Consider the following 26,175-nt stretch of genomic DNA (forward strand, 5'->3'; position numbering starts at 1 on the left):
AATCCCATCTTAAGGCACTTTACTGCATGCATGTCATCCCCCCTCTCTCCCTGCCTTTCCTGTCTCTCTGTTCCCTGTCTTAAATAAAGCATTAACTTACAAAAAGTGTAAGTTCTATCAAAAGCTCAAATCCTCTTATAGATGTGCTATTTTTGCAACTTGATTCATTTTTTTGTGCTTATGACATGCCCAAAATAGGAACACTGGGTTGAAAGGGGTGTAGGTTTAAGTGCTCTGTGAGAGGGTATCAAGGAATTGCACTTTTTTGCTTTCTCTGTTCACTTTCACTGTTAGGCAAGGCCTTACTGCCTTTCCAGTCACGTGTACTAGACTGACCGACTAGCATGTGAGGATGTCATTCATCTTTCATGCTGATTTGACACAGGTTTTCAAAGTAGACCAATTGGAGAGGAGTAAATAAACAAACAAACAAATAAATAAATAAATACATATAAAGTATATGTGTGTGTGATCTGCTACACTGATGCAAAACGGATTAAAGAATATTTTCCATAACCTTCATTCAAATCCCAGATTAAAAATGATTTGTGTCCCTGGCACAAAATCTTTTCAGATGCACGCACGCACGCACACACACACACACACACACACACACACACACACACAAAATCTGGGAACCCATTCGGTAAACACAAAAACAACTTTGTGTTAAACAGGAACTCAGGTTTGTCTCGTTCCCTTTTTGATGTCAGGTGCTTCTGTGTTTATTCCTACTAACAACAACATTACATGTTTAAGGCAGTAGTGCTGCTAACAGATTCTGCTATCAGAATCTGTCTTGAGAGATTACCATGATACTGACATAATACTGACATGATACTGAACATGATTCTCTGTCTCAGTTCACATGGTCAGAATAACCCATTTCTGCTTTTCAGAAACACTACATTGCTGCCTACAGTACATGTAGGCTATGTAAGGTGATGGCCACAGTTGGGAGGAAGCAGTGTTGGGGTACAGCATGCTTTCACATAGGAATGCCCAAACACCAGAAGGGTGTTTTTTTTCTAGAACAGTACATATCAAATTGCGGGTCCATGGCATGTTTGAGAGCCACTGGCCTATACTATGACAAGGTTCTACCAAAGTTCTCTTTTAAGGATCACAGTTTGGTTACCAAGAAGCATTTGAGTTAACCTTTGTGTGGAAGAATTTCTTCCTTAGAAAGGTTATCTTTGTGCCAAGATCTCTTTGGGGTATATACATAAGTAATATACGTAGACTGTAAATATACTGAAGGGCATAAATACTATAGATGACAGACTTTATAAGTCTGTTATATCTAAGGATCACTCCAGCCTTATGTTTATGTAATTAGTCCTCACTAATGCTCATTATAAGATAGCACAATGTCTTGTCAATTGGAGTGCTATGGACAGTTCAGAAACCTGCCGACCAATGTGGATGTACTAAAAAAAAAGATGCTGGTGCGTTAAAGGACAAATGAGCTGGCCAGATGTATGGAGAATCAAGATGATTGGAGGCGCCGATCTAGGGCTCGTCTGAGGACTTTGTAGAGAGAGACCAATGACATTATCGAGGATTCCAAGCTAGAAACTATACAGCCTTTCTCTTCCTGTATTGTTAGTACGCTGAAATAGAAGCCATGCTGCTTACATTAATACAAAAATAAAACAAAGTTTGAAATGACCAAACCTGCCTACCAATGATGTCACTGATAGGCAGGTTTCTGAACTGTCCACAGCCTTGGTGTAGAGAGAAATGGTACCGGAGTCTTATAATGAGCATTAATGAGGACCAATTACATGAAGATATGTTGAAAATGACGGTGGTCCTTTAAGTGAAAACGCTGACTTCAGCCTGAAAGGAAAAGCATGATTACTAGGGCTTATGATGTTCACCTGCAGAACTGCCTATTCTATTTGTGTCAATTAATAACGCATCACACTACACTACACAGTCCAAACACAGACCCAGGCAGGCCTTCGTTGCCATAGAAACTCGCGTTTTCAGGATATGATTTTAATCAAGTCGCTGATTGTATTATTCTGTGCCGGATGGAAGGCACAGGTGTTCAACATGCACATGCATACACACACGCACGCACACGTACACACACACACACACACACACACACAAACACACACACACAAGTAATTACTGCCTAAAACAGTAATTACAAAGCCTCATAGAACTGCTATTCACATGCCTTTCCCAGTTTGCTGATACCAAAACAAATGGCAAATTAGAACACAAACCTTTATTCTTATTACATACTTATCAAGGCCAAATTATAAATAAATAAGGAAGGAGACACTTGCGATAGCCCGCCTCGTTGGGGGGCACTTACCCACATACAAAGGAAAAAAATACCCCAAAAACTGGTCAATAACAAAGATTATTAAATAGGTTTGTACAACTGGATGCATCGGTTAACTTTGATCGTCACTCCCTCCAGCCTATATTTACAATGAGTTAAAACAACCGTGGACTGTCTCTCATCTCCTCTTATGTAGCAATTCAGATGGATTTCACTACTAAGACATGAGACAACAAAATACTTCATTTTCCTATGACCTGCGAGGACAGCTCAGTGTGTGTTGAAAGGCAACTAGCCACCTTTAGTCAGGCAAAGAAGAGCAGCAAACAGGACTGTTAAAGAGTATAAGCTGTCTAATGAAATGTCAGGAGAAAGTGACACACAACAGTGAATGGGTTCGTAGTTTGTCAGTGTAATTTCATTTACATGCTAAAATAGTATATTCTCAGTTACGCAATGAGACCTCTGATAAGAAAAAAAACGACTTGTACCTTTTGCATTGCAATTAATCTTCTGTATAAGCAAGGCAGGACTGGCATACCAAGAGGCCGTTTTCTAAGAATATAACTTCTCCATTTGCGGTGTCTGTAGGTTGAGGCTTGTACTGCCCCACTGACCAAATGTCACTTCATCTACCGTTCGCAGGCCTAAGCGATGAGAGAATTAGACACAAGCATAGAGAGACACAGTTGAGGCTCAGGTTATAAAACAGGAGTTATAGGGGCGCCAGTACATCACTCCCCTTGATGACATTCAGAGAATATCAGCGCTGATTCTGGATGTCAAGAAACGTGGTTTTCATTTTATGCTTTCAAATGCTCAGTAGTTAATTAAAATTGTTGTTAGTGTCATATATACGTAAACTGATCTGGAGATAAAATAGCCTTTAACATTCTTGGACTCTTATGCAAAAAAGAAAAGCAACCCAATCCTCATTTCCATTTACAATAAAATGTCAGGCTACATATTCTCACAATCATACAAGGAGTGTAATGAGAAGGAATTAGGTTTCATAGTCAATTGTTAAAATGGAGGGTCATACAAATTTCTTTCCATATAAATGACATATGTCCAAGTGCTTTGGTAAATTTGCACCTTGTCTCCCATCATGCATCTTCTTTTGTTACTTCTTCTTCTTTTTACAATGCCAAATATCTAGTTTCACGTTACAGGTCTGAAAAGAAATGAAATTGACCACAGTACGTTCAAAACCTTTTTAAAAATGGGCTACATCTAAACATTCTAATCCTCCCTCCCTACCTCTCCTCTCTCTGTATTCACACAGAGTTTTCTTTTTTTTTACTGTACATTGGCGTGGAAAGCAACAGGCCCGCACATTCATACACTGTGGAGGGGGGGGGCTATCTGTGCGCTTTTCCTTTACATACTTTAGTTTGAATTTTTCTTATTTTTTGTATAAATATTGCACATTCAATTTGTAGTTCATATTCATAGGTTAAGAATAACAGTAACTAGATCTACCGTATGACGAAACAAAAAACAACAACAGGATACAATGTACCAAAAAGGACTTGGGCAAACAACCACTGAATGAATACTGTAAATGTGGCTTGAAAAAAAAAACTGTATTTAATAACAAAAAACAAATGCTATCTTTTGTTACTAAATATCTGGGCTAGGCTCGGTTCCCTTGGAGACATCAGTATGGTGCATTGGTCATGAAAGGAGGAATACGTTGTCAGATGTGGTAGGAGGAGGAGGGCTATATCGATGAACCAAACAACCCTCTGGAACATGGAACAAAGTAACAGATGGAACATGGAATGAAAGGCATCCTGATGCCTGGCAGACCGTGGGTAGAGGGGGCTGGTCCAGGGCAGTAGGGAACTCTCTAAAGTAAGAAACTGAACCTTCACCTTCTCTCAAGTCTGTAAACAAACATACACTCAAGATGTACAAACTTTGGGACACAGGTAAATGAGGGAAATGAGAGGAGCTCGTAACAAAAGCTTATATATGTATAAAAAAAACATCCTATAGGCAGAGAAATATTGAAAAGGCAAAAACAAACAAACAAACAAACAAACCCTTAAAAACAGGACTGTAATCAAAATCCTCAGAATAACACGATAACAAACAGAAAAGTAAGAAAAGCAATTAAACAAAAACAAAAGAAAACGTGTTTTGGGTTCAATCTCTCATGGCTTTTGCGACACCGGTTTCCTCAAGGACACTGACGACAAAATGGGTTTGAAAAACGACAAACCGACTCAAACAAGAAGAAAATGACGAGAAGATACAAAAAAAAAGTACTCACCAACAAATAATCATGAAATAAAAAGAGATCCCTGCATAGAATCAAACCTGAATTTTGACCCAAAACTCCCAGAGGGCATCCCTCTTTGAGATCACAGTCACACTGACGCATAATTTATGCCTGGTTGTGCGGCATAAATGGACGATCTAGAAGCTCACAAAACGCAAGCTTGTAGTTCAGCTATTTTAGGCGCACGGCACCGGCTTGAGCCTTTCCCTAGGATATCTGCACTACAAGCAAAGTCCAGAAAGGAGCCAAGTTGAAGAGACAGGAGGAGGTGGGGCACACGGATGTCAGTCCCAAGCAAGTCTGGTTGTGCAAAATGTGTCATTTCTTTCTTTCCGCCTCGAGTCACGCAGACATCCAGACCTCGGACGCCGCGGTCGTCATAGCAACTGAAACAGCTAAAAAAACGTTGAAGAGAGCGCCGCGTACTGCGTCTGTATGGATCAGCTCGGCTATCGAGCTCCTTCAGCCATTTTATCTGGATCGACAGATCTCAAATGGATTCAAGTGTTTAACTACCCCCCCTCCCCCTTCTCTCTCTGATCGAATCTTGTCGCAGGGCAGCCGAGAGGGTGAGGTGCTTGGGTTTGGTTTGGTGTCTGTACTCTGTATGTCGGTATGTGTGTATGTAAGCGTGTTATTACCTGTATCTATGAAATCCTCTCAGTGAGAAATTCTGGTAGTGGCTTCTGTCAGTATATATATATATATATGTATATACATATTTATATATATGTTTATATACAGCATATACTTATGTGTATATATAAATATATATATATATATTTATGTGTACACATGTCAGTGTGTTTGCGTGCTATTTGCCACCGTACATCCTCTCAATGTCTTCCTGGTAGTGCGACTTCAGCTCCTTGCGTTTCAGCTTGAATGCGTCGGTGACAAGGCCGGTCTCCGGAGTCCAGGCCTCGGCACTCAGACGGATCTTCTTGGGGATCTCAAAGCGCTCCAGTTGACCTGGAGGGGCGGGACAGAGTGTCACACATTAGAAAGACAGATACCAGCACAAACGCTGCTGTTACTTAGGAGTACTTACTATCAGTGGTGGTAGAAGTCAGATTATTGTATGGGGCAGTCAGGAGTGAGATTCAAAAGGTTCCGAAAAATAGCAAAAACGGCAGATATACAAGCTTACAACGCGTCACATCTGCTATTGACATTTTTGACAAAGACTAAAATTAAGGACATTTTCTGTATGAGTTAGTTTTAGTTTGTTTTGAACTTGAATACAGTTTCAGTTATCGTTTCTTTTTGTAAAGCCTCGTTTTTATTTTTGTTTCAGTTAACTAAATGTTTTTCCAATTCTATTTCAATTATTCTATTGTAATTGATTCTATTTCAATTCTGTTTGTTTTTAAAAAGTGGTTATTTTGTTAGTTTTAGTTTTTAGTTAACTATAATAACGCTGCTTTCATACTGTATGCTCCCACCCATCTACCTACTTCATCTGCTTTCTGTCTCAATTCCTACCTGTGACGGCGGCCTCAGTGACGATGCGGAGGACCTCCCTCTCTATCTCCGGGTTGTTGCAGATGTCCTCCATGGACCCCTTCACGTGCTTTTGCTCCGCCAGGGCCATCAGCTGCTTGTGGTTTGGCACCACAAAGCTTATCACATACGACTGGTCACTAGAAAATAGAAAGAATGATGATCAATGACTCAGCGCTTGTTTGTGTCGGCGTTTAAAGGGTTTCCACTTAACATCTGGGTGAAAAGACATTGATATATTTATCAATGTCTTTTCACCCAGATGTTACGACACACTGGAAATGTCTTGCACAGAGTGACACAAACAAGCATGCAATTTGTGAGCAGCGCCCAGCATAATTGAATTAGGATATATGTACAGACATATATACATCATAGATACATCTAGATCCATGTTAATATGTTATGTGTTATGTTAGGTGTCCTCTCAGCTAAACAGCCACAGCATCCTTGTTATTTTGTATTGAGGTAGCATTTTGGACCAACGGCTTACGTGCAGCTAAAAAGTGAAACTGATGTTGTGTGATAGAAAGTGTGAATGAGAGATGAAGTGGGATAGAAAGGGAACATCAGTTTGTTGTTACCTGATGGCATAGGCACAGATGTTGTCTATAAGCGAGCAGTTCTTCAGCACAGCCTCCACCTTTCCCAAAGAGACATATTCTCCTGCCTGCAATTTCACCAGGTCCTTCTTACGATCTGCAGGGGGAGAACACAGTTTGAAAATGACCACGTCACTGCTATACAAGTCATAACTACGGTAAGTCTCAAGTCTTAACCAGTCCCAAGTTAAATCATCAAATTTCAGGTGTCAAGTCTTTTTAAGTGTGTATATCAGAGAGGACATCTTGCATGAATATTGGGCAAAAGTCTCTCAAAGCCATCCATCTGAAGTCCAAGTCACAGACATGCAAGTCTTAAATCAAGTCTCAAGTATATTTTGTTTAAACCAAATCTGAAGTCGCCAAAATTGTGAACTGGGTCTGAGCTCAAGTCAAGTCTCAAGTTCACAACCCTGGAACACACGCACGCACAAACACACGCATCAATAATATATGCACACACAAACGCAAACAAAACACTGCTTTTCTTTTTTTACAGAGCCCTTACCAATGATCTTGACGCAGCCGTCGGGGTGGACCTCACCGATATCTCCCGTGCAGAACCACCGCTGGCCGTTCTCGTCCAAGAAGAAGTCTTCGCGGTTCTTGGCGTCGTTCTTGTAATAACCCATAGTCACGTTGGGCCCGCCAATCAGAATCTCCCCCCGTGGGTTGGGCTTATCTGTACTGTAGTAACCTCCTGGAGGAACATCAGGCTTTATATTAATAAGAGCGAGCAAAAATAGAAGAAGGCAGAAGTACATATTGTCTTTGTCCACTCGGCTGTTCCTTTTCAGTCCAACTCACCCTCTTCCCAGTCCTTGAGTGTGATTTCCGAGCAAACGAGAGGAGCCCCCACACGTCCTGTACTGTAGTCCCACACTGAAACACACAAACAAACACATGAGTGACCATTAGTATGCTTAACGGTGGTTTTCAAAGTGGAGTCCAGGGACCACCAGGGGTCCTGGGGGGGGGGGGGGGGGTTCCAGGGGGTCCCAGGCAAAAGTTCATTCAGCATCACAATAATTTTAACCACTTTATCCATTTATATGTTGGCTATTCAAAAATAGCAGATGCACAAGCTCACAGCATTTTGATATATTTGCACAGCATTTGATATATATATATTGTTATATAAATCTTCTCTTCTGGGGGGGGCTGGCACAAAACATTTTCAGATGGGGGTCCGGGGCCAAATACATATCAATTTGGGGGGGGTCCTTGACATGAGAATATTTGAGAACCATTGTTCAATCTAAACAATCAAGTATTTAAAATGTCCTGATCCCTTCCCTCTACTAAAGCAATGTGTTACTCTTACTCTCGCTGATGGAGCCCGCTCCGCATGTCTCCGTGAGGCCGTAACCCTGGCCCACGGGGCAGCAGAGGCAGATGTTCATGAAGCGCTGGGTGGCGGCTGAGAGAGGAGCACCACCAGACAGCAGCACCCGCGTCTTCCCTCCCAACAGCGAACGCACCCGTTTAAACACCAGGCTGGAATGAAAAAAACAGAAACAGAAAGTAAAAAACTATGAGAAAAGCGGATACTAGAGTCTGACAGATACAGTGTATCAGCCAGCTTTAGCTTTCAGCTTTTGCGAAATGATCAATAACCAACTGATACTCAACTTAAATATTATATATATACATATACAAACAAATAGGTACACATGTGTATGTTCAGAACGTGATTATAAATTGGCCTTAAACAAAGCATGTAAAAAGTTGAATTAAAGAAATGGTCAAATCTTACTACCAGGGTTTGGGGCCCTTGTTTAAGGCATGTGATCTGTACAGTACTGTTACCTGTCACAGAGTGGTGTGCTGTAGCCTTTGGAGATCTGCTCCATCTTGTAGTTGTAGGCCAACACAAAGAGTGTCCTCTGGAAGCTGCTCATCTCCTCCACTTTGGTCATCACATTCTTATAGATACGGTCCATGATCTCCTACACAGGGCAGATGGACCGATGGGTCAAAGGAAATAAGCCACGTAAAACGGCATACTTTCTCTGTGTTTGGAGCTGTTTATCTTATTCATTTTGTTAATTTAGCAGGGACAATGGACAGTTCAATAACTGTCCCAGAACTAGCTACAGAACTAAATCCCACCTGTAAAGGGCTGTCCACACCAAGAATGACTATAAAGATAAATATAAACTAGACTGAAGCGAGGTCATGTTTAGCTTGTTAGCTTTGAGTGCTAGCGCGCACTCCTCTTCGTCTTGTTTCTGGTGTGTTTCTTTATTTCGTCTGTCCTGGTTTCTAGTACTCTTGCTTCCGCTCATTTCCCATCAGTTTATAGTTTTATAGTTGTAGCGTAGTTTTAAATAAGTTGGTATAAGGGAGCTCACAACTTATGCAACCATCCTGTTCGCCACCATTTGGTGTATTATTTAAATTTATTCTGCCATGACCAAATTTTGTTCCGTACTGTATGGAATGACAATAAAACTCCTTAAATCTTGACCCATGCTTGAACGTGGTCACAGATTGCTCGTGGCACCCTATAGACAAGGCAAATCCTATAACAATTTGATAAAAGGGTGTACCAAACTTTTCTCAGTTGATCCTTATGGGATTTTTCCTGTAGAATCCATTTCTGCATTGTACATTTTTCTATCATGCATATTTAATGAGACAATTTGCATGTTTTAATAAATCAGGATAAATAACGTATATTTCTTTTTACAAATATTTGTATTCCTGTACCTCTGATCACTATAGAGACAGTAAATATCACAATCAAATATTATTTGTCCATGTAATAAGCTAAGACACTGGGAGGCATCTGGGAACGTACTGCGGTAGACCTTGCCTAGAGCAGCGAACAGGGCAGCGGTGAGCTTGATAGCGTGAGTCTTTATTTCTTGATCGGCTTTGTTGATTGGCCAAGCCTTGCGTGACATTTGTGCCACTGAAGAAATATAAGCGATAAACACGCACATTAGGACTCCAGTGTTGTTCAGAGCGAGTCTTTACAGGTACGAACAGATCTACAGTGTGAGAGATGTTCCGCTGGACGGTACATGTAAACGGAGGACCAAAAGGATACCATTGTGCTGCTGCTGCAGTGCAGCACGAGGTGTATGCCTTTGAACGTCGGAGTTATAATTATAACTCACCTTGGACTAGCATTCATGCCCACGTTTTCAACACAGAGTCTTTATGCTGGAGGAAGCTGACCACAGTGACAACTGGAGAAGTACATCCACTTCCTCGGAGTCACTTCAGTAGTCATGATGGCCACACAGCTGTGCTGATAGAATATATTATCTACATCTGGGGAGGGTGTCGTCCTTACAGCAACATGCTTTATGCGTTTGATGTCGACACCCACAGCTGGTTCAAACCCAGGGTGTCTGGGACTGTACCAGAGGGGAGGACGGACCACTCAGCCTGTGTCTTCAGGAAGGTCATGTATATTCATGGTGGATACGCGGACCTGACTGGAGGACGTACTCGTACTAATGACATCTACAAGTTGGACACCACCACAATGGTCTGGTCTTTCATTTACACCAGAGGCACTCCCCCACCTGCGTCATCAGAACACTCTGCCACCATCATCGGGACAAAGATGTTTGTCTTTGGGGACCACAACCACATCAGAGTGTTTGACACTGAGGCCAACTGCTGGCTGAACACAACTTCAGCACAGCTTTGTCCAGGACTACGCTGCTGGTTGCGTTCATCCTTTGCCTACAATGGAGAGCTGTACATAATTAGTGGTGACAGACGAGGGGTGAGTGAACTGTGGAAATTCAACCCAGAGACTTTTTCCTGGACGAAGGTTGAGCCCAAGGGGAAAGGCCCATCTTGGTCTGGCTCTATGCGGTGTTGCATGGTGGGAGATCGCATCATCCTCTTTGGAGGATTCTACAGTGCCAAAGACCTGCAAATCCTAGACTTGAGTCCTACTCTGAAGACGTTATGCAAGCTGGCAGTTATTCAGTATGGTGTGAAGCAGTCAGAACTCCCACACGACATCAGGTGGGAACTCAGAGCCATGACTACCAACAGCAAAAGACAGACATTATTTATGAGCGGTACCTGACCGCGGTGCCTGACAGAGTGTGTTTGTCTATGAGCACGGCTGTTTGTAAACTAAACAAAAATAAATACATTATAATAATTAAAAATAATTAAAAGGGTTTGGTGTAAACAATATGTCAGTTGTTCCATCATCATTACCCTCAATGAAATCTTTGACATCGCTGGCTCTCTTTCCCCTTGAGAAGGCTGTGTAGAGTTGGCCATGAGCTGTAAGTAAACTCTGTCATTCTCTTGGCCTTTTGACCTTTATTGATGGTAACAGAAAGAAAGCTAACCTGACAGGGAACTGGCGTCTGCAGAATGTGATGGGAAGCTCATCACTTCGGTCACGGTGAGGGATCCTTGGGAGGAAGATTTTTTTTCACCCTTGTTTGTCCCTACTGCAATCTCGCACTCAATGACTTTGTCCATCATCTGCACCACCTCCATTCTGGTGCCGTTCCTGAGAGTGCGTTCGGGACCTGCTTGCAGGTTTCTAAGCAGCATGACTGGGGCTCCTAGTTTCAGCTTCAGATTATGGTCAGGGACTCCAGAGGGTGGTCAGTGAATTTAGGCACAGAGTTCTTGTGGTTGTCCCCCTTAATTGAGTCAGCTGAAAAGTACACTCTGTCTTCTCCAGGGAACTCAGCCATGCACCAGTTGTTGATTTCTCGGATATCGTTGTTCAGTGGAGTGTATACAGTGCCTTTGAGAAGATTGTGTTTGTCGATACATCCATTCTGCAGGTCAGGGAAGGTGTATGAAATTTGTGTATTCAAATCCTTAACCAAGTGGTGTAGCGGAATGTGGATCTGGACTTCAGTGTGTCCATGTGCAAGTTTGTCTTCCCCTAATTCAAGGAGAAGTCCTTCTCAGCCATATAAATATGTCAGTTAAATTGTTCTAACTCAACTGGATGGCAGAGTCCACGCCAAAACTATAACGACAATGACAGTGGTGAATGACATCGTTGGGATCCCTTTCAGAGGGATTTGATGAAGGATAGAAACTCAGACAGCCGAAAAATCCATACCACTTGACAGGGCGTCACGTTCAACACGTCACGGTCAACACATCGCTCACGTTCAACATGTTTACAGAATGTTATCATTCATCACAGTAGATGCGCAAATCAATATCGTTAACTTTATTTGTAGTTATCATTCTTGGACAGCCCTTAGTCCCTTAATAGCCCTTAAAAGGCTTGATCTAGAGACAGACGTAGATGTACATCAGTAAGTGGGCTTGTGTGATAAGAAACATACCGGTACGGCAGCCATGAGTGTAGGTTTCAGCACGCTGGTATCTCCTTTACTGCCTTTCTTTATCTTGGTTGACTGATGATTGAAAAAAAAGAAGATAAGACAGAGAAAAGAGCATGGGCTCTCAGAGACCTGGCTTCATGCACGAAGGTGTCAACCTCAATAATAGATGATCTCTGATTGTAATGCATCCAGGAGAGAGAGCTTTAACTACATTACTTCAACAGATAATTAATTGGATACGTGATGTGCGTGTGGCAGCAACACTCACCTGGTCGGCTAGCGTTTGAGGTGAGGAGTAGCCAATGCGGCACCCATGAGAGATACACACCAGTTCAGCACTGAGCTCCAGAACATGAGCCAGGGGCAGGTAGCCAATGTAGGTGTCCGTTTCACTGCCGGGCAGAAATAATGACTGGTTAATAGCCATAATGGATACTTTAGAAGCTAAAATACCAAATGTACAGTAGGACACTAATGCCGGGTGCACAACCTGCACCGCACCGGACGACACTGCCTGTATTTGCGGTCGTTTCCATATAAAAGGGTCCGGCCTTTTGAGAGCGAACGGAAGTCGTAAAGGGTGCCAATTTTGACCCCACTCAGCCAAGGTTCTTTTGGTGGTGAACTAGAACTAAATGGTGATGTGCGAAGTTTGAGACTGCTGATTGGTCGGAGAATCCTTACAGATGTGTGTTCTTTTTTTTCATTTTTTTTTTCAAAATTTTTATCCCACGATTTTGTAACCCTATTTTTTACACCCAGTGCCAATTATCTATGTAATCCTGGGCACTACATTCCCTCTGCCAACCTAGGGAGGCCAGGGCCGAGCTCATGCCTCCTTCAATGCATGAGAGCCAACTGACCTTCTTGTCACCTGACAGGGGAGAGTTTCCCTGGTTGGACGTAGCGCGTGGAAGGAACATGTTATTCCAACCAGTTCTTTTCCCCTCCATCAGGCGCCCCGGCTGGCCAGGGGGAGGCAGTATAGTGACCAGGATTACTGCATGTTTTTTTGTGAGGGTACCTACCCTAGGGAACACAGGGAGAACATGCAAACTCCACACAGAAAGGCCCTTTCGCCAACACCACCTAGGGTATGGAAACTGATGACGCGGAGGAGAGAACACGCCCCCAGCGCCCACAGCGTCCCCGGCGGGAATCGAACCCAGGACCTTCTAGCTGTGAGGCGCTACCGACTGCGCCACCGTGCCAGCTGTGTCTTCAACACAAAGACAACAACTTGTGCAGTATACAGATTTTAGTTCGCGGGTCGCGGCTGCTATGCATGTTTGTTTTTAAATTCGTATTTTTGGACCTGTGAGGATGTGTTTAATTGCTTATGTTAGAAATGCGGTTCGATTAGACTGCATTCTGTTTGCTAGTGCTGCTGACTGTGGAGATTCCACGAAGCACCGAGAACATACTAACCAACAACTACAAACACAAGACGGACAAATCAATTGTCGCGAGTCACCATAAATTACGGCCACACGTTATTGTTTTACATTATGTTTTTTGGATCTTCCCAGTGAGATGCTGGTGTAGAATGGGTGAAAGACTCCATTGTGTGTATTTGCTCTGGCAGTGTACAGAACCACAAATGGACCCAGCAGTTCCTTTAACACAATCATAAATAATATAGCACGGTAGTGCAGTGTAGGTATGCTCTATCAAAACGCAGAGGTGCCAGGGGTCAGAGATGAATATGAATGTAGGCAAATATACCATCCATTCATCCTAAAAGAAAAACTAGTCCATTGATACTTAGTTACTACGTGCACAGTTTGTGAATGAAGCCACGCAAATCCCCATGCTGTATTCAGTGATGAAACTTCACAATACAGTATATGCGTGTGAATGCTAGTGTGGTGATGGCCAAATGGAAAGGGATCTTCATAAGTACTAACAACAAAAGTGCTTCACAAGAACAATGATAGTTTAACTAAGAGATTAGACAAAAACTATGGCCCAACATTAACACTCTTTATGTTTCACTTTCACATAATCAGACTTTCATGGCCAATGGTGGTTTTGTCTTGTGATGTAACACGTTCTTTTCTAGGATAATAAAAAAAGATAATGAGCAATATATAATTTTTGTTTCGATTTCGGTTTAAGTATGAGAGCGAGAGACTGAATAACAAGAGGGAAAGAGACTAAAAAGAGAAAGAGATATGACGAAAACAAACAGCTGAAGCTGAGGAGAGGAGAGGGGAATAAGGGAGGCAAGTGGTCTGAGAAAATGATTTATATGGCATCGGCGTACTTGAGATTGGGGATGCGCTCAGCCATGCCGGTGATACCAGCGATGATGTTGCTGTGGGAGATCATGACGCCCTTGGGGACGCCTGTAGAGCCGCTAGTGTACATGATGACAGCGATGTCAGAGGGCTCTGGATGTCTGCGAGACACTGCCACTAAAGAGGATGACAAGGAGGTCAGGTTAGAGAGGAAAACATATTTTTCAGCTCGAGACCTAAAAGATCAATTTCCCCACGACCCAAAATACATAACAAATGAATAACCTATTTCCAAAATAGTTAAAATAACAGATATACGAGCTCTCAACGTGTCGATGTGTTGCGAGCTTGTAGCTCTGCTATTTAAAAAAATAAAATAAAGTTGTTTTAATTTATGGAATGTTGTGTACGTATAGGAAACTTAAAAAAGGGGGAAATTACCCGCAAGCCATAAAAATAGTTCCGTGACCCAAAAATGGGCCCCAACCCATCGTTTGCGGAATTCTGGTCTACATGGTACTCCCGTAGACCAGACTACATCTACCGCTAACCGTTTGTGTGCTACGGAATCATAGAGGCGCTGTACTCGATAATGGAAGCGGAGTGCAAAATGAGGCCGACGTTGCTTACTGTGGTCAGGCTGGGCTCCCATCTCCTGCACAGTGTCCATGTTATATACCATGATGCCCCTGGGCATGTCTGGCCAGCTGGTGGGTTTCCTGTCCACCACGATGATGTGCTGCAGCCTGGGTACCTTGGCTAGGATCGCCTGGGAGATAAGAGGGGGGGAGTAATTACTAAATGCAAACAGCAGTGAGCTCTTCATAAAGTGCTAATCTCTCTCTCACACACACACACACACACACACACACACACACGCACACGCACGCCTATGCACACGCACACACGCACACACGCGTGAATTAGTGTAGCGCCACTGAATTTAATTAAATCCATTATAAAGACAGCAACTGGTGCAGGCTTGTGCAACATGGCTAGATTGTCTACCGGAATTGATATGACATGCTAAACAGTCAGCAGAGCCCGTAGGGAGCGTGCCCAGGCGGGGTGTGCACAGACGGTGCGTGCCGTGTACCTTGAGTCGGCCCTGCAGCAGCTCTTTACTGGTGATGATGTGTGTGACCTCTGTCTCGTTCAGGCCGTGTTCGATGGCCGCCGGTCCCAGAGTGGAGTACAGGGTCACGACTGTCACAGAACACAACACAGACAGTGGAGTTGGGAGAGTCAGTCACGTCACGCGATATAGCAGTGCTTTTGAGTTAGGGCATGTGCGGTTCTGAATCCTGGTTCACGGATGGTGTGTGTGTGTGTGTGTGTGTGTGTGTGTGTGTGTGTGTGTGTGTGTGTGTGTGTGTGTGTGTGTGTGTGTGTGTAATGTGTATACACTTTTTGCCACCACTCACGTGGGAAGTTGTACATGAAGCAGGCCTGTGCTGTTATCATCCATTCTGCCCTGGTTTCACAGAAGATCGCAATGTTACACTGGGCTTTCTGTCCCAGAGCTGCCAGTCCACTGCCAAAGCACATGGCTGCCTGGTAGGCGTCCTCGTACGACAGCCAGTTATATTGCCCCAGAATGACCTAAACACACACACATTAAATCAAGTTTTAAAATGGACTGTGGTGTTCATGTACCACTTAAGCCTGATACTGCTGCAGTGCACGATGAAAATAGCAGCTCTACAAGCTGAGCTTGTAGAGCTGCTATTTTTGCCATGCAACACCAGCATACAATGTGCATAAAATAAGCATAATAGGCCTAGGCTATTCTTGAGAACTTTCCCCTAATGTCATGCCAAAAATAGGGACGCCGGGGTCATTAAGACACTTTTGTCTGGTGATAATAGTGCTGCAGTGCATTTTCCCACCCACACGCCTAACACCAGTCGCTAGAATAACCTTCAAATGGCGTCACCATGAATGGGAATATTCTATGCCAGACCATATTTCTGCACTAGAATATGAAAAGAGGCGGAAGAAGATTAAGGCCATTTAATACAACACCGAGTGACGCATAGCCCTTGACTGTTGCTGGTAGCACAGGAATTAATTATAAGCTACATTGCTCTAAGTGTTGAATTTGAAAGATGTCTGACGTTATTACCATTTAAACAATAATAACACTGTAATATAACACTGTAATATCCAGTCAGCCAGTGCCCTCTGTGGAACCTTTGCTGATACTGCAGGTTGAGTTGAAGAGGCTTGCAGTCGGGGAACAAAAGAGCAGTAAAACTGCACTCTGAGTTTGCTCCGCCACCCACATTCCACACACTAACCACAACCTCTCAGACACTGACCCGACTTCCTGTAATTCCACTGACTGACATTATCAAGGCTGACTGGGCAATGGGCAGTGTGAGGGACATGGAAATGTAAGGCAGTGAGGGACACAGATTGGGCATGTGCATTGGTGTTGTAGCCATGCAATTGTCTTTTTAAAGTAAAATGTCTACTTAACTAAACTAAACTAAACGCAACACTGAATAGTAGGGTCATCTGTGGCACTTCCGTGACCGTGGAGAGCAAAGGTCCGTTTCTCCATGGATTTGTCATCTAGGAGGGTTATTAAACAAATTTAGTCGGGGTGTATTTTTAAAAGGGGCGGGGAAAATTTGTGAGAGACCAAAATCCAAAATGGCTACCGTGAAAATGAACTTTTTAATGGTTTGACCTACAATGATGCACAATACATGGTTTCAGAGCTTTTTTTTGGGTCAATGAATACATATTTGGTGTTTATATAATGATTTGACCTATTGTTGACCTTCAAATGCAAGATGGCTGCCAATTATGAGCTCCAAAAGTTTTTTTTTCCAAAATCATCACAGAGCCTTCTTATTAGGCTCTAATGAAAGCTCTGCTCATGATGAGTTGAATAATAAGCAGTATAAGTACACAGAAGTAATCTCTGAGGTCAATAAAGTCAATGTTTGTGTGTAATTAGCACGATAGCCTAACATAAGATAGTATTCTGTATGCAAAGCTAGAAAGGTTAGTTGCTTGAGGTGAATTTAAAAGTCAACTCATTTGTCACCCTTATTTTGTAGTATCGCTCCCAGTGTTTCCTGTCTGCCTACTTACTTTTACCTGCCTTGTCTAACCAGTCTTATGATTGTGTCAGTGTTTCCACCTGTGTCCTCTTAGTCCCCCAGCCTATCCTAGTGTTGATTGTCTGTTGAGTTCACCTGTGTCCTGTTAGGTCTATAGGGGAATACCACTAATTTTCAACGTTAAAATATGTCTTTAATACACCTAATACACCTAGTTGTTGTGTGGCAATAAGAAAAAAAGTCCCCCCGCCCCCTTCTATGTTGCCTAAAACTGGATAATTGATTGAGATCATGTGATCAGTGTCATACGCAAGGTGTACTTTTGGCTGAGGCCAAATGTACACCTTGCGTATGTCACTGATCACATAGACTGAGAGAACGAGCCCAATCGATGGTCTTGAAGGGCGGATCCAAACCTAGCCGCCCGGATTCGTGCGGGGCTTCCTATTGCTTCACCAATCTATGTCCCCGCCTCCCCTCCCCTCCCCCCTCCCCCCCCCGGCCTGTGCACGGAGCATGCTGACGTCACCAAATTTAGAGCGACGCCCCTCTGCACTCTGATTGGTTAGGAGATAACAAGGTCCTAAGACCATTGTTCCAGCATGGCTCTCCCAGGCTTTTTTTCTTTTGTAACAAAAAAAAAGCATGGGTTTCGAGGCTACTGATCACATGACCTCAATCAAGAATACCTCAAAGTACACATGTGATCAGTGTCATACGCAAGGTGTACTTTTGGCCTCAGCCAAAAGTACACCTTGCGTATGTCAGTGATCACATGACCGCAATCAAGAATACCTCAATATGTTGCCTAGAACTGGATAATTGATTGAGGTCATGTGATCAGTGTTATATGCAAGGTCTACTTTTGGCCTCAGCCAAAAGTTCACATTATACCACTCACATTAATACCACTCATCATGAAAATGTGATGGGATGAACTGGACACCATATTCTCAATAGCCTACACTATTTAATGGGAAAACGCACATCAGTAACTGTTGTTTACACATAACATTGACTTTAGTGACCTCAGAGATTACTTCTGTATTCAACTCATCATGAGCAGAGCTTCATTAGAGCCTAATAAGAAGGCTCTGTGACGATTTTGAAAAGAAAAAAACTTTTGGATCTCATAATTGGCAGCCATCTTGCATTTGAAGGTCAACAATAGGTCAAATCATTATATAAACACCAAATATGTATACCAAAATAAGCTCTGAAACCATGTAACCATGCATCATTGTAGTTCAAACCATTAAAAAGTTCATTTTCACGGCAGCCATTTTGGATTTTGGTCTCTCACAAATTTTCCCCGCCCCTTTTAAAAATACACCCCGGCTAAATTTGTTTAATAACCCTCCTAGATGACAAATCCATGGAGAAACGGACCTTTGCTCTCCACGGTCACGGAAGTGCCACAGATGAATATCTGTTCCTGTGGGCATGTCAATGGTGTCTATATTTTGGGCAGGTCATTATAGTTGAAAATCTTCATTTCCCCCCCCAAACATGTCCAAACATTTCAACATTTTCTACAAGCTCATAATGAGCTTGTAGATTGACTATTTCCAATATGGCTTAAAGTGATTCAAGAAACTATCTAGGGCTAAGGTATGAAGTGTGCACCAGCGACGGCACGAGTCGACGCCATACTTCCACTGACGCGTCTTATACCTTCTTGAAGATCTTGCCGTTGGGCTGGGGCTCATCCTCCTCGCTCAGCACCTGCCTGGTTCCCAGACAGTCTCTCTCGGGGAACCTCCTGGTGGAGTACTCCAACACTTTGTCCAGGGTGTCCACGCCGGGGTGCATCCACGCCGCCAGCTTCTGCTGGCTGTTGACGGCCCGGTAGGGCCCCGCCGGGAGCCGGCTGACCGAGCGCGCCTTGAGCCGCCGCGACCGCTCCAGGTTGGCGCCGGCGCCAGTGAAGAAGTACCACGGCAGGAAGGTGATGACGGAGTACACCCAGACCACGGAGCGGAACACCGTCAGCAGCAGAGGGTTCATGTCCTCCTTCAGCTTCATCTTTACGCCACAGGTCAACAGGGGTCAGAGGTGAAGGTGGAGCAAGGCGGGGCGGAGGGACAGGGGTCGGGGGGAGCGAGTGTTCCGGCGAAACAACACAACGGCCGCCGCTCTCTGCTCGCTGGGTAGAGCGAGTATTGGCCGTGATGTACCGTCTCTCGACTTATTCCGAGGCCCGGGAGGTGGTCGCTGGTCGGTGGTCTTTGTAGAGCAGCCCTGCAATCTGGAGACACAACGGCACGCCGTTAGAAATGAGACCTGAATTGAAGCTTTAGTTTTCAGCATGTTTGAGAGTAGAGTAATGACAGCTGACGTGAGCCTTGACAGGCACACACTTGCGCACGCACAAACACAATCACAGACACACACACAGATCCACACACACACAAACACGCAGATAAATCAATGCTTGCTTGGGGACAAGGCCTATCCTTAGCTTGTTCCTTAATCAGCACTATTTGTCTCTCCAGTCCCTCAGGCCCAAGGGCACACACAGAGATGCCAGCCTTGGGGGAGTGGGGATTGTAATGGAGAAATTCAGCGTTGCAGAGGAAGAACAGGTCTAAATGTCACTTTCCTTTATCTGACTGTTGTTAAAACAATCAGAGATTCATCAAGGAGGTAGTATTAAAAAAAAAACGAAATCCTTCCGTTCTACCACATTTTAGCACGCGTCGTGTACCATACTCTTTTACCTAGTAGAAAAATGTGCAGTCGCAGCATCAACACCATTTGGGTTTGACTCGTTGTTGCTCCTGAGTCATACTCCCGGGTTTAGTTGTACTGCTGTACTGAGAGAAGGCCTTTGAGTGAGGTCTGACAGTGTTTCAGTCAGCTAGCTTAGGAAGCTATTGCTGGGCTATAATTACGGGTCAGAGTGTAACTAGGTGTATCCCCAGTTCCCCACTAACCAGTGAACCTGAGCAAGTAGCAGCGATACATTCCACAGCTGAATGGGGAGGTCTGCAGGTCAGGAGAGTAGTAACCCAGCGACCAATCGTGACGGTGCTATAAGTGACCCTTCCCCCTTAAGGAATCTAACACTGACTGATGAGACTGAGTCACTGAGAGCTACACCTAAACCTTCAACTAGCCTCTACTAGCCTTGAAGCTGCATTGCACAGCAGTTATGATAATGAACCCTTTGCAAGCTACAAGCTCACAACACAATCATTTTAATGAATTAAAACACATCCACCGTACGCGTTTTAATAAATTAACTGTACGTTGTACAGTTCTATAGACAGAAGATAATGCATGAATTTAAATAAAGGGGCCAGGATAACACAAAGATGTTTTAATTGTGATAAAGTAGTATTTTAACCACTCACACCCTAATTTCATACATCTTTGTACGATGGTGTTACGCTGTGAAATTAGCCGATCTACAAGCTCACAACGTGTCTCGATGCGACACGTTGTGAGCTTGTAGAATCGTTAATTCTAGAGAGCTGCTTTGTGACGCGTCAAGGTTTTGGACCCAGCATTGGTCGGGTTATTGCGTGGGCGAAATCGTCTCTCTCTCCCCCTCCCTCTCTTTCTCTCTCTCTCACACAGATCGAGCTCTGGTCTCAAGTCACACATGACAGAAACAACAGCAATTTGCTCTTCTAGTTGCCTAACAACGCAGATTTGTGCTGACGTCTGGCACTTCCAGACCATATATGGGCATATCTGCACGTATCTGCACATATCTGCACACACAGACAGGCAGACGCCGCCACAACTTCAACTTTAGATAGTAGATACTTCCTCTAATCACAGCATGATACATGTTGTCTACAAGTGTCAGTGTTTCTGATTAGCCTTCATGTTACAATAACTGAGAGCTTGTGAGGATTTTTACATTTTGATTATATTATTGATTATTAGTTTTCTTTGGAGTGGAGGGGGCATTGGGGTACTATTAGCCCTCTACAGCTTCTGACTGCATTCACATTAAGAAGAAAACAGTTATGAAGTCATAGTAACACAATGCTTGCAATAGTGAAACTACCGGAAAGGTTATTTTGGTACAGTCCAAATATAATGTATTTAACCACTTAAGGCCCCTTATAGCTGATCTACAATCTTGCTATTTTTGCTATTTCTTAAATGTCTGACTATTTTGGACAATATAATGACATGCCAGGTTGAAAGTGGTTAATATAATTTCACTACCAAATCGAAATTATACTCACATATTTCAAAGACTGACGTTTTAAATGACTAACTTATGTGGGTCACAGATTAAAATGTGAGTCACAGAACACTGAGTCAGTGGAAATAAAACAAAAATATATCCGTCTGTACAACTTCAAAGCAACCTAAACACGGTCTGCCTTGTGCACTCAGGGTCATGTGAGCAAAACATGACGCCGCGTTTGTCTTGTGTGTCCAATATTTGCAACATTAAAATGGTTTGCTTGTGCAGAACATTGGTACACCCATGGGTGTACCATGTCTCTCCATCCATCCGGCTCACAGAGGCACAGTCAAATCACAGAGACCATTACAGACCATTTGCCCAAAGACACGATGGTGCCGAGAAGCACAGTGAGCAATAAAAGGCATTAAAAATGATCAAAACATATTTTCCCACCAAGAAAATGATCAAAACCTATTTTCCCACCATCATTATCAATAATTATGATTATGATATTAAGCAAAACTAATTGGGATTATCATTCTAGGCATAATCAGAATCAGAAATCATGCAGCACTAATCATGCAGCACTAATACCTAATGTGGGAAAATGTTTTCTCAGGATTCATGTAAAAACCCATAGGCTACAACTACTAGCTATGTGCTGGACATAAAAAGAATAGAAAGCAGGTAGCATGCATGATAGAGCCTTCTGTCTATAACCATGAGCAGGTCTCACTTATATGCTATGTTGTAGATGTAGAGATGTTCTCGGGGGGGCAAAACTTGCAAGTAGGTTAAGATAATTTGTCTTCAAATATTACTGCAATTAGACTCCCCTCCTGGGGAAGGAGGCTGCTAAAACAGTCTCACACTTGGCCTTTCTAGCCATTATGCAGTAATATGCACATGCCAATAGCACAGGATCACATTTGGCACATGAAGGCATGCAGAATAACCAACTAGAGGCCTGTCATCAAGTCCACACAAAAGACAATCCAGACTGAGCCAAAAATGCAGTGTCACTTCTGAAACTGCCCTGGATTAATAGTACCACTACCTTCTAGAGTGTTTCGATACCGATACCAGTATCGGAAAAGCTGCCGATATACTGCCTCAAATGCTGGTATCGGTGTGCCAGTCCGATACCACGTAATTATCACATGATATTTAATTTACAGTAATATTTTGTATACTTCAGATGATGCCGCACTACTGTTTTATACTCTTACTGTACTATTTACATTATTGTTTTACTAACTGTAGCTGCACTTGAACTATTATTAATGCATTTATTTTGCATTTATTCCTAGATCAGTGGTTCTCAAACTTTTTAATTTCAAGGCCCCCATAACTCTGAGAGTGAACAAATGGAACCAAATTGACCCATAGGGTCCATTTGGTTCCATTTGTTCACTCTCAGAGTTACAGACCTGTAAGGGTCCATTTGGAACCCTATCACGACCTGGACCACACTTTGAGAACCACTGTTCTAGATTTTTTTAAATTACACACTGGTATCGTATCAGATCGGTCCTCAGTATCGACCGATACGCAAGTTGTAGGTATCGGAATCGGTTTCGGGAAGGAACGTTTTTTATCAGTACATCTCTACTACCTTCTCATATATAGTCTCAACTTGCCACCTGAGACCTGTTCTACAGGAAGGTCCAGATACTTTACTGTTTCTAGTGTACTGTACACTGTCTGGTAGTAGGATGAACACATCCCTCTACAAACTAAGACATATGCCTGACTGAAACCTGTTTTTATTTAATAGCACTTGAGGCTGCAACAGTTACTACAAGACAATGGCGTTGTTCTCATGTTATAATGCAGTAAGAACTACACATTGACAATGTTTACCTTTAACACAGCCGCTTCAGTAAACAGTAGAGGCCAGATCAGAATAGCTGATAACTCATATACTGTAGCTGGTGGTTGGTGTACAGACTAGTAAGTAACCCATAGGCATAAATACCATAGGGCCGTTGATGTGTTATGTACTCGTGTCAACATTCATTCACCCGCATGACCGGCTTTAAAGATCAAAACTCATCGCTTTTTCTAACGAGACGCCATACTTCACAGAAGTAGCCTATCAGTCAGTGGCGTAATGTAACTGTAAAGTGCATTTACTCAAGTATGTACTTAAGCACAATTTTGAGGTATTTTTTACTTTACTGGAGTATTTCCAATTTACAGGACTTTTACTTCTACTCCACTACATCTCAGAGGCAAATATTATACTTTTACTCCACTACAATTATTTGAAAACTTTAGTTACTGGTTAGGCCTACTTTGTAGATGTTTGATTATTATCACAAAACATACATTACCCACTTCAGCCCAATATACATTTCGGTCATTTGAAAATAGCCTTTTATTTTTATTTTATACATTTGAAAACTTGTGAAATGGGACATTCTGCATAATGAGTACTTTCTACTTTTGGTACTTTAAGAACATTTTGATACCAATACTTTTGTACTTTTACTACTTTTTTTAAGTAGATTTTGAATTCCGGACTTTTACTTGTTTCTACATTGCAGTATTGATAATTTACTTAAGTAAAAAATGTGAGTAAATTTTCCACCACTGCCTATATTAATGTCCAACCCCACACACAGGTGTTAAAGTATCAATCTATAATCGATCAACGAATGTATCCAAAACATCCAAAGCGAGCAAAGGCAACATGATGCTATAACTGTCTATCTTTTCCAGAATCTTCCATCCTTAGGCTACTCCATAGATGAGGAGCTGATCAATAGACGTTAAAGGTTAACACGTTAACACACACAGTCTAGACCAGCGGTTTTCGACATGTGGGTCGAGAACCCCTGTTTGTTTGTTTTTTACCTTTTTAAAACCTCAAAAAGAAAAAAAAGAAAGAAAGAAAAGAAAAAAAAACATTACTGCATCAAAAGTAATCAACAAACTATACTATAAAGACTGGTCAAATTGTCAAAATATAAGAAAGAGGCAAAACATTTTGAAAATAGCCAATCTACTTGTGAGCTGTCAGCTGGTAGATCTGTTATTTTCACAATTCCAAGTGCTTGTCAGGGTGGGAGGTCCCCAGTTCAAATATGATTTTTTGGGGGGTCCCCGGTTCAAATATGATTATTTTAGGGGGTCCCCGGTTCAAATATGATTATTTTGGGGGGGTCCCCAGTTCAAATATGATTATTTTAGGGGGTCCCCGGTTCAAATATGATTATTTTGGGGGGGTCCCCAGTTCAAATATGATTATTTTAGGGGGTCCCCGGTTCAAATATGATTATTTTGGGGGGGTCCCCAGTTCAAATATGATTATTTTAGGGGGACCCCAGTTCAAATATGATTATTTTGGGGGGTCCCCGGTTCAAATATGATTATTTTGGGGGGGTCCCCAGTTCAAATATGATTATTTTAGGGGGACCCCAGTTCAAATATGATTATTTAGGGGGGGTCCCCAGTTCAAATATGATTATTTTGGGGGGTCCCCAGTTCAAATATGAATATTTTGGGGGGTCACGGCCTGAAAAGGTTGAGAACCACTGCTCTAGTAGACACATTGACTGGGCAGTTATTAATATTTGCACATAGCTTGTTGTGTGTAACATCATCATCAAAGCATTTGGGAGCGATCTGAAGTACAATAAGCCATTTTCTCCTCCACCACATATTGTGGCTATCAGGACCCCAATGGAGACAAGCCATAGTGCTTTCTTGGGTTTAATCTTTTTAGCATCTTTGAATAAAACTGTACCTCTGTGCTTTTTTTTCTCTTATTTTTTTTTAAACAAACTGTTAATAAAGTATTCAATCAATCAATCAATCAATCAATCAATCAACCAACAAATCAATCAATCAGGACTAATAGCAACAGCAGCAACACGCACTAGCAAAGCAAATGGAAAAGCTAAAATGTGAGCCTAGCCCACAAAGCTAACCCACCCATACAGCTGCTGAATGAAACATCACAATGAATCATATGAAATCACATTTCGTATTAAACATCCTATTAAACATGGACGATCAGCACGTTATTACGTTTGATATAACGCGTCAGATCACATTTATAGTCAACATCTGCAGCAGCAGCAGCAGACAATACAACATCCTCCTCACCTCTTGATCAAGCGCTACTTCAGATCCACTGTATTTGTCATATTTATCACATGATCCTCTCATTATAATAAGCCATTTATAATAATGAATGGCATACCTTGCTATGAAACAAACTATCAAATCTGACTTATTCAAAAAGAGAGAGAATGGAATTGTATGACAATAGTATTAAAAAAAATGAAAAAAATCTGTGAGCATCACCACCACCGTGCGTGTTTATCATCCCGGAAGTGACGTATGACGTGGACTCGAGACGGTTAACGTCTAGCGATTGGACGACTGGAGGTGGCGCGTGCTTGAGGACAGCGTTGCCATGTCGGCTTGTTATACGCGATTTTGGGCTTCTTTTTCTGTAAAGTTGCTTGTAAAAATTGGTAGTTGAGGGTTGCGGTTTTTTGGGCTTGTTTCTAAAGTGTAGTTGCTTGCTTCCAAAGTTTTTTTTAAATTATTATTTAAACCAGAGGTTCTCAAATATTTTCATGATTTTTTTTTGTGCCAGTGAGCATTTGTGTGGTTAGAATGTTTAAAAAATAATAATCCAAATATTCCATTTTATTGCAAGAGTCTTTGAAAATAGCCATCGGCCGATGCACAATAGGTT

General features: G+C 42.5%; 1 protein-coding gene across 2 annotated transcripts; it reads right to left on the bottom strand.

Moving 5' to 3' along the window:
- Positions 1 to 2,227: 2,227 nt before the first annotated feature.
- Positions 2,228 to 25,793, bottom strand: acsl3b (acyl-CoA synthetase long chain family member 3b). Of its 2 annotated transcripts, XR_013933871.1 has the most exons (16): positions 25,575 to 25,793; positions 18,983 to 19,556; positions 15,659 to 15,836; positions 15,331 to 15,440; positions 14,865 to 15,003; positions 14,261 to 14,411; positions 12,263 to 12,386; positions 11,995 to 12,066; positions 8,504 to 8,643; positions 8,019 to 8,191; positions 7,502 to 7,576; positions 7,203 to 7,394; positions 6,677 to 6,791; positions 6,075 to 6,232; positions 4,204 to 5,561; positions 2,228 to 4,173 (listed from the first exon to the last, which is right to left on the bottom strand). XR_013933871.1 is itself a non-coding variant. In XM_080439587.1 (15 exons), exons 2-15 carry the CDS (start codon positions 19,331 to 19,333, stop codon positions 5,404 to 5,406), a joined length of 2,136 nt encoding a protein of 711 aa, XP_080295713.1. In that variant the 5' UTR covers positions 19,334 to 19,556; positions 25,575 to 25,793; the 3' UTR covers positions 2,228 to 5,403. The 2 variants fall into 2 exon arrangements, 1 of the variants encoding a protein (XP_080295713.1); XM_080439587.1 differs by having other exon boundaries at positions 2,228 to 5,561.
- Positions 25,794 to 26,175: the final 382 nt, after the last annotated feature.

Source organism: Gymnoscopelus braueri (genome assembly GCF_963280865.1).
Source record: "Gymnoscopelus braueri genome assembly, chromosome: 10".
In the NCBI taxonomy this organism is placed as follows: Eukaryota; Metazoa; Chordata; class Actinopteri; order Myctophiformes; family Myctophidae; genus Gymnoscopelus; species Gymnoscopelus braueri.

Coding starts and splice junctions, on each gene's coding strand:
- acsl3b (XM_080439587.1), bottom strand. CDS start 19,333: ATGAAGCTGAAGGAGGACATGAACCCTCTGCTGCTGACGGTGTTCCGC. Junction 15,441..15,658: donor CTTCATGTACAACTTCCCAC/GTGAGTGGTGGC, acceptor GTTCTGTGACAG/TCGTGACCCTGTACTCCACT. Junction 8,644..11,994: donor CACTCATGGCTGCCGTACCG/GTATGTTTCTTA, acceptor TGCCCTGTGTAG/GAGATCATGGACCGTATCTA.